This window comes from Saccharomycopsis crataegensis (genome assembly GCF_037102585.1).
Source record: "Saccharomycopsis crataegensis DNA, jcf7180000000097, whole genome shotgun sequence".
Classification (NCBI taxonomy): Eukaryota; Fungi; Ascomycota; class Saccharomycetes; order Ascoideales; family Saccharomycopsidaceae; genus Saccharomycopsis; species Saccharomycopsis crataegensis.
Genome location: NW_027043837.1, coordinates 328,184 through 340,722, shown reverse-complemented (window position 1 = coordinate 340,722; position 12,539 = coordinate 328,184). Strand labels below are relative to the sequence as shown.

The 12,539-nt window shown below is 37.2% G+C and overlaps 7 protein-coding genes across 7 annotated transcripts; 4 read left to right on the top strand and 3 right to left on the bottom strand. All coding sequences in view use genetic code 12, as the record gives it.

Moving 5' to 3' along the window:
* Positions 1–243: 243 nt before the first annotated feature.
* Positions 244–1,504, bottom strand: LYS12 (homoisocitrate dehydrogenase; the record flags this gene model as incomplete). Its single annotated transcript, XM_064999153.1, has 2 exons — positions 244–1,263; positions 1,382–1,504. 2 exons carry the CDS (start codon positions 1,502–1,504, stop codon positions 244–246), a joined length of 1,143 nt encoding a protein of 380 aa, XP_064855225.1.
* Positions 1,505–1,823: 319 nt separating this feature from the next.
* Positions 1,824–2,684, bottom strand: RSM25 (mitochondrial 37S ribosomal protein mS23 RSM25; the record flags this gene model as incomplete). The annotated part of the gene is made up of 1 exon (XM_064999152.1): positions 1,824–2,684. One exon carries the CDS (start codon positions 2,682–2,684, stop codon positions 1,824–1,826), a length of 861 nt encoding a protein of 286 aa, XP_064855224.1.
* Positions 2,685–2,974: 290 nt separating this feature from the next.
* DASC09_055660 (NADH dehydrogenase [ubiquinone] 1 beta subcomplex subunit 3) lies at positions 2,975–3,257 on the top strand (the record flags this gene model as incomplete). The annotated part of the gene is made up of 2 exons (XM_064999151.1): positions 2,975–3,000; positions 3,077–3,257. 2 exons carry the CDS (start codon positions 2,975–2,977, stop codon positions 3,255–3,257), a joined length of 207 nt encoding a protein of 68 aa, XP_064855223.1.
* A 454-nt stretch (positions 3,258–3,711) lies between these two features.
* On the bottom strand, positions 3,712–4,167 carry GIM5 (Gim5p; the record flags this gene model as incomplete). The annotated part of the gene is made up of 1 exon (XM_064999150.1): positions 3,712–4,167. One exon carries the CDS (start codon positions 4,165–4,167, stop codon positions 3,712–3,714), a length of 456 nt encoding a protein of 151 aa, XP_064855222.1.
* Positions 4,168–5,403: 1,236 nt separating this feature from the next.
* DASC09_055640 (bZIP transcription factor) lies at positions 5,404–6,125 on the top strand (the record flags this gene model as incomplete). Its single annotated transcript, XM_064999149.1, has 2 exons — positions 5,404–5,443; positions 5,506–6,125. The coding sequence occupies 2 exons, from the start codon at positions 5,404–5,406 to the stop codon at positions 6,123–6,125; spliced, it is 660 nt and encodes a 219-aa protein (XP_064855221.1).
* A 399-nt stretch (positions 6,126–6,524) lies between these two features.
* Positions 6,525–7,108, top strand: DASC09_055630 (uncharacterized protein; the record flags this gene model as incomplete). Its single annotated transcript, XM_064999148.1, has 2 exons — positions 6,525–7,007; positions 7,097–7,108. 2 exons carry the CDS (start codon positions 6,525–6,527, stop codon positions 7,106–7,108), a joined length of 495 nt encoding a protein of 164 aa, XP_064855220.1.
* Positions 7,109–7,340: 232 nt separating this feature from the next.
* On the top strand, positions 7,341–12,494 carry DASC09_055620 (Dop1 protein; the record flags this gene model as incomplete). The annotated part of the gene is made up of 1 exon (XM_064999147.1): positions 7,341–12,494. One exon carries the CDS (start codon positions 7,341–7,343, stop codon positions 12,492–12,494), a length of 5,154 nt encoding a protein of 1,717 aa, XP_064855219.1.
* Between the last annotated feature and the right edge of the window lie 45 nt (positions 12,495–12,539).

The window sequence follows — 12,539 nt, the reverse complement described above, 5'->3', positions numbered from 1 at the left end:
CAAAAAACAAACAAATACACACCAGTAATTTAACAGAATTATGGCTGGATTTTTTTTTTTCTGCTTGAGGATTTTTTGTACACGATCCGCCTCTGTCACCCCCGACGATCTACAGGCACCTTGCATCCTTGAGGATTAATTATGCCAAAAGCAGCCTATATTATTGAAGGTGTATGGCAAATACTATGGTTTTATACAAGCTGTGGTGGTGATCTATACATATACATATATATATTATATACCTTACAATCTCTTGATGATGTCTTCGATGACGTCGGTACAGGTCGACTTACCTCCCAAGTCAGGGGTCTTGATTTGGTTCTCGATCAAGTTGGCATCGACAGCCTTGTAAATGTCAGCAGCAGGAGCTCCGTGGCCCAAGAATTCCAACATCAAGGCGGTGGATCTGATGGTGGCAATTGGGTTGGCAATGTTCTTACCTTCGATGTCTGGGGCAGACCCGTGGCATGGCTCACCAATGACAAAGTTTTCACCAACGTTGGCACTTGGCACCAAACCAAGAGAACCAACGAGGGCAGCAGCACCATCACTCAAGATATCACCGTACAAGTTTGGAGCAACAATGACATCGAACAATTCTGGTTCTCTGAACATTCTGTACACCATTGAGTCGACAATTTGGTGGGTCAACTTCACGCTGGAATATTTGTCCAAGTGGTTGTTGTAGAAAGTTTCGATAGTTTCCTTGAACAACCCATCAGAAGTAGACAAAACGTTGGACTTGTGGGTGACGGTGACGGTGGAGTTTTGGTGGATCGATGGAATCCCAGCATCTCTAAGAGCTTGTCTTTGCAAAGCGATTTCGAGGGCAATCTTACCAATCTTCTTGGAGGCCTGTTCTGTGATTCTCTTAATGGCTTCGGCAGTCTTCAACCCGGTGCTTTCATCAACAAAGATCTTTTCTTCCTTGACGTACAAATCTTCGGTGTTTTCTCTAACAATCACCAAGTCGACTTCTCTGTCAACCCCATTATCAACGGACTTCACTGGTCTAACATTGGCATAAAGTCCCATCTTCTTTCTAAGGGCGACAATTGGGGAAGAGTAGCCTTTAGTCTTGTTGATTGGCGAGCTAACGGCACCGAACAACGCACCATCACACGATGATTTCAAAGTGGCAACGGTTTCTTCTGGTAACGCAGTGCCGGTCTTCTTGAAATGGTCGAAACCAGCCAACAAATCAACAAAGTCGAACTTCAAGTTGTGTTTAGATTGAATGGCTTCAAGAACGAGTTTACCGGCCTAGAGATGATGATGTTAATATAAATTTTCCTTTTTCTTTTTTTTCCTTTCCTTTCCTTTCCTCTCCTTTCAATTGTCCATTAATAATGGTTAGTTAAATTAAAGAAAGAACACTTACAGGAATCACTTCCTTACCAATCCCGTCACCAGGAATCAACCCGATGGTAAGAGACTTTGGGGCGGAAGAAGAGTAAGTTCTAACGGAAGATCTGATGATATTTCTGGCTGCTGGACTGAACATCTTTTGTGTATATGAGTGTATATCTATCAACCAATGGGTGAAGGACTCCTCGAGAGAAGGTGTGAATAATAATTTTAAAATGACGGGTGAAGTTTTGTTGTTATTTCTCTCATGAGTCACCTACCGATTCCGACCTCCCCCGGAATGTCACGGCTCTCTGCGAATACGTCACGCTTTTCACCCTCGGAAGCATACTAATCATACCTACACCAATTCACACAAAATTAATAATTTATCAGCAATTTAAAGCTATACAGAATTAATAATAATAATAATAATAATAAATATTTACAAAGAAATTAGCCCCATCCGTCTTTGCTCATTTCGATTCTTCTTGTGCTTCTGGGATATCGTCGAATACGTCATCGAGAGCTCCTTCAGATTCTCCAGCTTCTGGGCCGGCACTGTTTCCGGATCTAAGAGCCTCAATTCTCTTAGTTTCTGCCAACGCGTCTTCCTTCCACTTGCTCAACACTTGCGATTCTTTTTCGAAACCAACTTCAATGCTCGATGGTTTGAAGACGGCTCCAGAAAACGTGGCTTCTTCTTGGGCAACTTGCACCTCGGCCTCTCTGGCCATCTTAATCTGATAATATTCAAATCTGGCCTGGTTGTATGCTTTTTCCAACGATATTTTCTCGATGCTTGGGTTCTGTTTCACCTGTTTCTTGTTGTCTTTGAGTATGTATAATGTTCTTTGGACCACCGATTCCCCGTCCAACTTCTTGTTCAATTGGATTATCGAGGACCAGTCAAGCTTCTCGTAGTCAACCACGCTGTTGCCTTCCACCAAGATCTTACCGTCGGCAAGTTCCCATGGATGTTGGTAATAAAACAAATTTCTGAGTTCGTCTTGCAAAAACTTCAACTTGATTGGCTTGTATACATCGGTTTCCACTGAGTTTCCCTTTGTTATTCTGGTCTTGTAGAAGCCGGTGTTGGCATTGTACTGGAAGCGCTTAGTGCTCTTCTTAGCCTTGGATTCCTTGTCAGTGTCTAAGAATGATTCTTGTTCTTTGGCGACTTTTTGATAGTTGAAAGTTGGGACTTTGATTTGGTTTTTGAACGGTGGGTTGGCACCGACAACCGTGTACCAGGCAGGGGTCAGTTCCACAGCCCCAGACTTAAGGAAGTGGGACGTTGTCTCGAGAACATCGAGCGCCTTTGTTTGGAACTTCATTGTGAGTATATATTATATTATTATATTATTATTATTATTGGTAATCGCCTTATTAAACGACACTTTTTTTTTCTTCCAAATTTTCTTTGGCGGAAGAAAAAAAAAAGATCGTGATAGTCGGAAGTCATCTGGTATCAACGTGACCACATGTGACTTCCGGTCGCTCCAATGAAATTCTTTTTTTTTTTTTGGGGGGGAGGGAGATTTTGAGTGCCTCTCTTTGATGTTTACGGTGATTCTGTGATAGTTATTAGATATTATACTTACTTACCACATTTCATATTCACATAATGGCACAAGATCCTTGGGCTAAAAGGTATGTTCTGTTTATCGTTATTTGATTCGGTCCTCTAAATGAAAGTACCCCCCACTAACCATTATTATTCGTATAGAGAAGCTTGGAGATACACCGGTGCTTTCACCAGAGCTAACAGATTCAAGGGTGCTTTCCCTGGATTGGGCTTGGGTGTTGGAGCCTTTGCAGTTTACTGTATTGCTGAACAATTGTTCTTTCCTGCAGACCACGGCCACCACGCCCCAGCTGGTGAACACGCCAAAGAACAACACCACTAAATATCTCATTAATGGATCATAAACTATCATTCCCCAAAAACACACTCACCCCCTCTCAAACTAAATGAAGATGTATCCTATTGCAAAAATATCGTGATTTATAAAGATTTTGCTATATGACTTTATGGAACTACGGAATATTCCGTGCTACTGTCATCGCCAATTGTCATCATTAATGCCATCACTATTGTCATATTTTATTTATCTGTTGTTTTTTGCTTCCCACCCATTTTGTACTATTAGTTGGGCCAATACTTTTTTTTTTCTTCTCTCTTGACCTATCTCGAGCAGCAAACACCACTCATTTACATATTATAATGAAATTCTATTGGAATATTTGTCCAACTCTTTGACATAATAAATTCGTAGTTCGGTACATGTATCTTACATATTATTAGGAAAAACTATACTTTCTTTATGTATAATAAAATATTATAAAATAGAAATATCTTAATCATTTATTGGCCATCTGAGCACGGGCCTCGATGACTTTCTTTTGCAACACTGTTTCTATGCTATTCAACATATCACTCTTATTTTTGATGATTTCGTTCAACTTATTGCTATCCTCATTCAACTTCTTCACCTTCTTTTCGTAGAAAACTTTGGCATCTCCTGCTTCTTTCTCAATGAAGTAACCAGTCCCAACATCACAAAGGAATTTCTGATTGTTCACGGTCTTTCCTGGAACGTACAAACTTGCGGTCAATGGCACCAAAAGCTCCCTTTGTTGGTCTTTCGACAGACTTATCTCGTCAATATTGGTGATGTTCGACTTGAATTTCGCCACTGCAGTGTTAAGAGCCGATAATGAATACGTGAAGTTTTGTAATTCGGTTTCTGTCTCTTTCTTAAAGGTCGCCAACTGATCTATATCCAAATCTTGTAGTTTGATCGTTGTTGTGCTCATGATGATTATGGTCTTTCTTTTTTTTTATGATATGTAGTGCAATAATCCAATATGAAAAATAATATGAAATAATTGAACTCTCCAAATCAACTATAAATAATCGCTATTACTCAAACTGTGTCAATCTTGTAGAAACACTTTGCGGTTGGTTTTTTTTGAATTGTCAGTATTTATTTTTTCTGCAGAGTCGCAATTTTTTTTTTTTTTTTTTGGCCTGTGTTAATTGCAGTGGGAAACTGAATGATTAAAGAATGAGACACTATATATGAGTATTTGTACGAGTATTTTATTATGATGAACATGCAATTGATTTATTCAAAAAAAAAAAAGGGGGAACAGCAAATGATTCAAATGGTCTCATTTCTATTACCTTTTGATATAACAAAGTGCAAAAAAAGAAGTTCTTGTAAGAGGAACATTTCGTATTATTGCGTAGACCGGGAATCGAACCCGGGGCTCAACTATGGCAAAGTTGAATTTTACCACTAAACCATCCACGCTGATGTTTTACGTAGACGAAGTTTTGTTCACACTGACATTAAAATAATTGTATCACCAGGGCTCATAATCTAATAGCTCCATCAACAACAACAGCACTCTCTTCTCTATTGTTTTTCAGCGTATTTCATTGATAGTTTGAGTTATATGGAAATATATTACAGATATTCATTCTTTTTACATGTCCGACATTATAGCAGATGGATAGAAGAACCAAACTTCGTCACATCATGCTTCATAAGGGGGTTGCAGAAGTAATAATTCTCGTGCTGTCTGTATCATTTCAGCCGTAATTATAGTAATATGTGGATTGTGAATCTGAAAAATTTGTGGTTTTACTCAAGATCTATGAAGAGATTATATATGGCATAAATTTGTTGACATTAATAGAAAATCTGACTAACCGTAATTAAAATAAACAAAGGTTTTTGGACACCAATTAAAACATTGGTGTTCCTTGCTTCTTCAAAGACTGCAAGCAGTACCTTTATTCAACTTGATAAATAAAAAAAAAGAATGAATGAATTTATATATATATATATGTCTTACAATATTATCTGTTTTATTGCCACAATAACCATCTTATCGCAGTCGTCGTCATAGCGGGGTTCCATACCGCGCCCATTTACTAAGCAATAGGGTAATTGCGTGCGCAAGATTAATAACAAATTAGGAAAAATTAGATAATCGTTGACTGCCCCAATATAAACAATCAAAACAATTATCGATCAATCAGCAATGAGTTACAAACCGTGGCCAGAAAAACTAGAAGGGAAGAGTATGTTTGTACCAACTTACCAATATTATATTATTATTTCCCTACTAACACACCCTCGATAGATGAAGAAATCGACCCAACCTTTACACAAACTACTGATGATCACGTCGACGAGTTTGAAGACGTGAAAATGGTGGTAGCTGCTGCTAACAGGGTAAAGGAAAATGAAGAACCAAATCCTGAACCTTCTGCTGTTGCTACATCCGCCGCCACTATGGAAGCTGCCGAGGAGATTAACAAATCTTTGGATGAAGAGAACAAGAAGGCATTGGTAGTAGTGGAACGCGACCCGAAAGAGCGTGTCCCACCCACCAGTGAGCATTCTTTAGAAAATAATCAACAGGAGAATCCAATAAGCAATATTGCCGCAAGCTCTTTGATCGCGGAAGCCAATAGTTTGGCTCGCCAAGGCGACGGCGATGGTACTAGGGTTTTGATTGATAAGCATGGAAGACCCTTGAGTACATCAAAGAGAGCTGCCCAAAATAGAAACGCCCAAAGGGCATTCAGACATAGAAAAGAACAATACATTAAGGATCTTGAATCCCAAGTTGCCGGCGTTAAGAACCTCGAAGAAGAAATCGAGAACTTGAAAAACGAAAATCAAGAATTGAGAAATTACATCTTGGGATTACAGAGTAAATTGATCAATGGTATGCCTCCATTGAGCTTGAAAAAATAGTCACCGTGTGAACTTTACTCCTCTCATATATGTCTCCATCTCTCCCTTTTTTTTTTTTTTTTGTTTCTTTCTTCCGATGTTTCTATTATATACTCTCTGCTGAGTGGTTCTTTTCTTTGTTTTTCTTCCAATTTTTTTCTTTCTGTTTTGTGCTATATTGTCCTATTATCTTATATATGTTTTGTTTGTGTACATTAGTGTGGTATTTCTGTTGATTGATTGGTTTAGTGTAGGAAGTTTATGACAATTTACCATCAATTGTTAGGGGGTACTGAACCCCTACGAATGTCATACAATTCGCAGCGCCACGTAAAAAAAACAAAATGCCAAATTAACACAAACCGATAGTCTTGTAGATATCGGCTGGGATCGATATTTCTGCGAATTATTTATAATATAATGTCTCTAATTAACAAGAAGAAATACAGCGAGTTTGAGTCAGCTCTAAATAATCTTGTTAATCCTTCAAAGCTCGATTCTAAGGACAAGAAGTACTTGGCATCTATCGATAAATCACTAGCTAATTTCGATTCATGTCTCGAATGGGCCGATTACATTTCATTCTTAACCAGACTCATAAAGGCCCTAAATTCCCATTCGAAATCTCATTGGATCCCCCATTCAGTCAGGATATCCAAATGCTTGTCCAAATGTATATCATCAACTTTACCCAGTGGCGTTCATCGGAAAGCCTTGGAGGTTTACGAATGTATCTTTAAACTTTTGGGTCTGTCACTATTAGCACAGCAAATGAACTTATGGATCCCCGGGTTGTTGCCATTAATGTCATATGCGTCAATTGGGGTTAAACCATCGTTGATTGAATTGTTGGACAGGTATGTTTTGGAATTACCCCCAAATTACTTGAAAGTCATCACAAAAGTACTCATCATCAGTTTGTTACCAGGAATCGACGATGAATCCTCGGAATCGTTTGAAGCAACTATGAAATTGATCGAAAAGCTTCAGAGAAATCTCCATGACAATTACCATTTTTGGCAATGCCTCTTCATGACGATAATCACCAACCCTGACAGAAGGCTTGGTGCACTTGTATGGTGCAATAAGCGGCTTCCAAACTTCAGTCCCAACGACGGGGTATTGTCTTCAGAGGCCAACGAGATTGTAAACCAAGAGACCGGGTTGTTAGTACGAGCATTTATCAAAAGTTTGGATGATGAGCAAATTCTTGTACAACGAGGGTTTTTCGATCTTATGATTTCTAGATTGAAATTGTGCTCTCCGGTACTATCAGACGAAAAAAAAACTTCTAGAGACGACACTGAGAAATTAATAATGAGTGCTTGCCTTACGGTCCTTAGGAAAGATATGTCCTTGAATAGAAGATTATGGAATTGGCTATTGGGTACCGATGATTCCATATCTACTCCAGTACTAGAAGTAGCGGGTGACGTAAGTCACAATGGCACAATTAGTGATACGTCTTCTAAGAATAGAATGATGACAAGAATAAAGTACTTCACCGAATACGGCCAGCAATCGCTTGTTGAAGGGTTTTTGAAATTGATCAACTCTGATTTTTTGGATGACAGAATAAAAGGTTATAAAGTGAGTTTGGCATTCATGGACAAATGGGAGATTGGATTATTGATTACTTCCAAGATTTTTGTCCCATTCTTAAGATCCGTGCAATCTTCGCTATTTGAAAGTAACAATTTGGGAAAGCCAGGAGCCCCAGAAGAGGAGGAATCTGAAGAAATCAAGTTCAAGAAGGAAAAGTACGATGAACTATTTAAAAGTGCATCGGCATTTTTTGATACCATTGAGTCATCAAGTATTTGGTCCACCTGTTTTGAGCTCATCCACCAAGTTGCTGATATAAAGACGTTGAATGAGAATTTGAAATTGTTGATGTTTATTATTAAAAGTTTCAACGTGAGTGAGGAGGATATGGTGATAGATCATTTGCCGCTTATGTTGATATCATTAATCATATTAAAGCTAAACAATTATAATACTGCTATTGACAATGCTGTGCTATTTGAAATCATTAAAGATATTTTGGAGATGATTCCCGGCGAAGTGTTTTATAATGGTGAGGGAGAGTTCTTGAGTAAAGAACAGGCTTTATATTTGAAGGAATTATTTGATGAAAAATCAGATAGCGAGACTTTCAATCGAAATATTGAGGTATATAGTCAGAAAATTTATTCTAAGATTGCAAAGATTTATCTGAAAGAAGAAGATATTAGCAGTTTGGGAAATACTATTTTACAGGATGATGATGATGATGATGATGATGATGATGATGGTGATGATGATGATGATGATGATGATGATGATGACGAGGATGACAAATCATTGATTCAAATAGAAGAAAAATCAGACATTGATGAAACGAAGCAGACACTTGAAGTATTGAATGATACGGAAATAACAGAAAATGAAATGCTAAATAATAACGAGAGATCGATATCCGTGTTCATTCTATTCACATTCATTATGTGCAAAGCTTTAGATATCGATCAAGAAAATGGCTTATTTTACAGCTACTCCACATTATATTCCGATATGTTAGACAAGATTCCAGTAATGAATTCTTCAATTTTAGTTTGGAAGGATAATCAATTAAACACCAAGGTCATGAATAAAGCACACAAATTGATTAATGCTGTACAGAAAAAGAATTCGATTCACTCAATTAGTAATGTCGATAGGAACTTAATTCTTGATTTTTACAGCCTTGGAATAAGCGATAATATTATCGATAGACATAGTGATAATAACAGGTCCTCCATCGATGATAGTTATGTTTCGATAGCATTTGGTATCAGCAGCTTGTTTGCCAAGCTTATGATGTCGTACACTGAGCCTCATCAAAAGATGAATTTGTTGAAATTGACATTGGAATTGTTATATAATATTTTGATTTTACCGTCAAACAAATATCAAATTGAGGCCACCACTTTTTTGTTGAGTTTGGAGCTTGCCAGTGAACCTGAGTATATTGAATCAGGAATAGCGTCTATTTTTTCCAAGCTAAATTCCCAAAATGAATTCGAAAAAATTATCAAAGTGGTCAAAATTTTGTGGGGTCAAACCAGTACCATTCCTTCAGATATAGTTGTCAGAAAGCCAATATTTATCATATTAGATGAATTAAAGCATCGCAATTCTAATTACTTGATGATAAGTGACTGGATCACCTATATTCTTCAAGAAGAAAGACGTGACAGATTCTTTAACATCGTGATATCTCCGATTTTGGAATTCAAGTTTCTCTTCACAAAAAAGCTTGAATTGATTGATGATTTCGATATTTTCAACTATCATTTGGAAACGATAATTAACATTTTCCAGGTAGATGAAGCCAATGTTACAGAAGCTTTGCAAAATGAAATTCTTCAAATAGATAGCAACTTATTGGCAATTTTGCAGCAAAATTCTGAAAGCGGGAATGGTATTTCTACTTATACCGGCTTAATCATTCACATCCTATTAGAATTTTTATCATTGAAGATCAATTATGAGAGCGAAACTAGTGGAATAGGGTATGAAATATTTGAAAGTGAAAGTTTTAATAGAGCCAGTTTATCTTGCATAACTTTATTGTCATTGTTATTGGATGCTAATGAAGCTAATACCGATGAAATCATGACTAAGTTGATTAATATGTCGTACAAAAACTTGAAACATGGCTTTGAAAAGCAAAAGTTATCAATCAACCCATCCATTGAACAACTTGTTTCCATAAATTTCTTCAATTTAATCTCATCCTACATTGATAAATGTCATCACAAAGATAAAAGATTATCGATCCTTGATATCAACCTTGAATCACCAATTAGATCAGAAAGATCCCTTACAAAATCCAAGGAATTGAAATTTAATTATATTGAATACTTGGTTTTCAGTCTTGGATACGTGGAAAATCCTTTAGTTTTCAAATACTGGGTTAATTTGTTAGTGAAAACTTTGGTTAATTTAAGTGATTGCATATTTCAAGTGTTGATTCCGATCACTGAGTCAATTTGTGCGAAGATTAAAAGTTTCTTTAAATTGATCAAGTTCCAGTTAGAAGATAAGAAAGAGACCAATGATCAACAGTCATCATTCCTGAATGTTGATAATGTGGATCAAGTGATTGGTTTGCTCATGAACGCATTGGAAGAACTTCTAAGTTATAGTCATATGTATTTATCTGCCAGTGAGGCCAAACCAAAGGGTTCATCTAAAAATGTTGCTGCGGATCCCGGTTTCTTGACCTCTGTCATGTCAGGAGTGTTTTCAGTGGAATCCCCCGATGCTATCAATTTTGAAGAAAGTAATAGATATACAGTCTTATTGGCTTTTGAAAGTACCATCGAGTCGTGCTTTGACATTTGGTTATGGGGTGATAGTAAAACAAGCTTGACCAAGTACACTTCTTCTGCAAGTGCTACTTCTTTAGTTAAGCTTGGGGAGGTGAGCTCAATTATGAGCAACAATGTTAGAGGGACCTTAGATTCGTTGAAATCTCTAGAAAACACTGCCTCGAAAATCAAGTTCAAGTCAAGAAAATTATTAGAAAAATTGTACCAAATTGAACCTTTGCAGTTATTGCACACGTTGATGAAAGGAGATCCGTCATTTTCCAGCTCATTATTCAAAATGTTACACGTTCTAGATAACTCCAGACCGCAAATTACCATTCCACATATTTTCGATTCTATTAATATCAAATTGAACCCTGATGCCATCAAGAGCGATTACAAGTCCTCATTAACAAACAAGTTTGTCGATAAAAGTATTGGAATTTTTTTAGTGGAATATTTGAAATCTTTGGATATTGAAGTCATCGAGGATATTTATACTGTATCCATGAATTTTTTGAAAGATGTGAATGCCATGTCGATAAATTACAATTCGGTGATACCATATATTCTTCAGTTTGCCAGTATATTGACAAAAAAATTGAGTAAATTGAAATTTGGCGAGCAAAAGAAAATTAGAAAAGAAGTTGGGGATAATTACCTTAGATTACTATCTTACGCATTGTCTTCCCGAGGGGTATTAGGGAAAAGCCAGGCATTACCAATTATTAACGATTTTGGGGAAATTAGTACTGAAAATGGCAAACCTCTATTGAATAGCCACGAGGAGAATCTTTCAGCGGAAAAAATTAATGAGAGTGTCATCACCACTACTACGACATCTCAGGATATCGTAACCAGAAAAGATATTTGTTTAGCGTTGATCGCTATTATCCCTGATCTATCAAACCCAATTATTCAAGAGGGGGAAAAGTCAGTGACGGTGATCTCCTCGATTATTTTGAATGCCATTCAACCACTTTTGAAAAGTCGAAAAGTCTCAGAATTGCCAAACTATGTGATCGAATTGATTTTGGTGATTTCTGAGCTGTCCAGTAGCATGGGGAACAGAATTTGGAGGGGATTGATTTATGAAATTTTCACCGACCCGGACTTCTTTAATATTGATATCAATGATAAATACTTGAAAGATAGCTGGGCGAGAATCATCAGTGCATGGATTAATGATGATAAAGATAAGATTATTGAATTGATCGCCAAGGTACAGCCATTCAATGGGAATTCGTCAACATTGTTCAATTGGAATGAAGGGGAAACCACTTCCAAAGTTTTGAAATTGAAGAGAATCACGTATCTTTTGTTGATTTCCACTAATGATAAGTATATGGGCTTGTTGAAAGATTTGGTCGATAAACTTGTGGAGGTGCTTCAGTCTTCTAAGAACGAATTACATTCTCAAGTGTTTTTAAGTTTGCGGGCGTTGGTATTGAGATTTTCGGCGACTCATTTGAATAATTATTGGATTACCATGTATTCTGAATTGGAAAAAGCCTTCAGTGATTTTATCATTGAAATGATGAACTTTGAAGAAGAAATGACGAAAGGTACTGGCGAAACTTCTAGAGATCTTAGTGAACTGGTGGATGTCCAATTGTTGTTGTCCGCGTCTAAGCTTTTAGATTTGATATTGACCCTTGGGTTTGAAGAATTCCAACTAGATGAGTGGATTTTCATTGATGATTCGATGGAAACGGTTTCTAGAGGGATCATTGGTGATGGGGCTTCTGGGAAGACTTATCGTCTGGCTCCCCTTGTGATTGGGTTGATTGATAAGATCTCGAGACTTCGGGCGTATAAGCTACCGATTGCTAGTGATGGAAGAAAAGTGAAGATTGTTTCGGACGCCATGAGTGAAAATCGGTATAAGATTCCGATGTTGTACGGATATTCTTATTTGGAAGGTCTTGAGCTACTTAAGCCATTTTTTGATCTGTTGAGTTATTACAATTTTGAGCGAGTTTATGGGTTGAAAACTCCGGATTTGGATAAATGTGTTGATGATGTTTATAATGATTTGTTTAAGTCACATAGATGATAATGATGAGGCGAGCTACAAAAAAGAAAAAGAAATATATGCTAT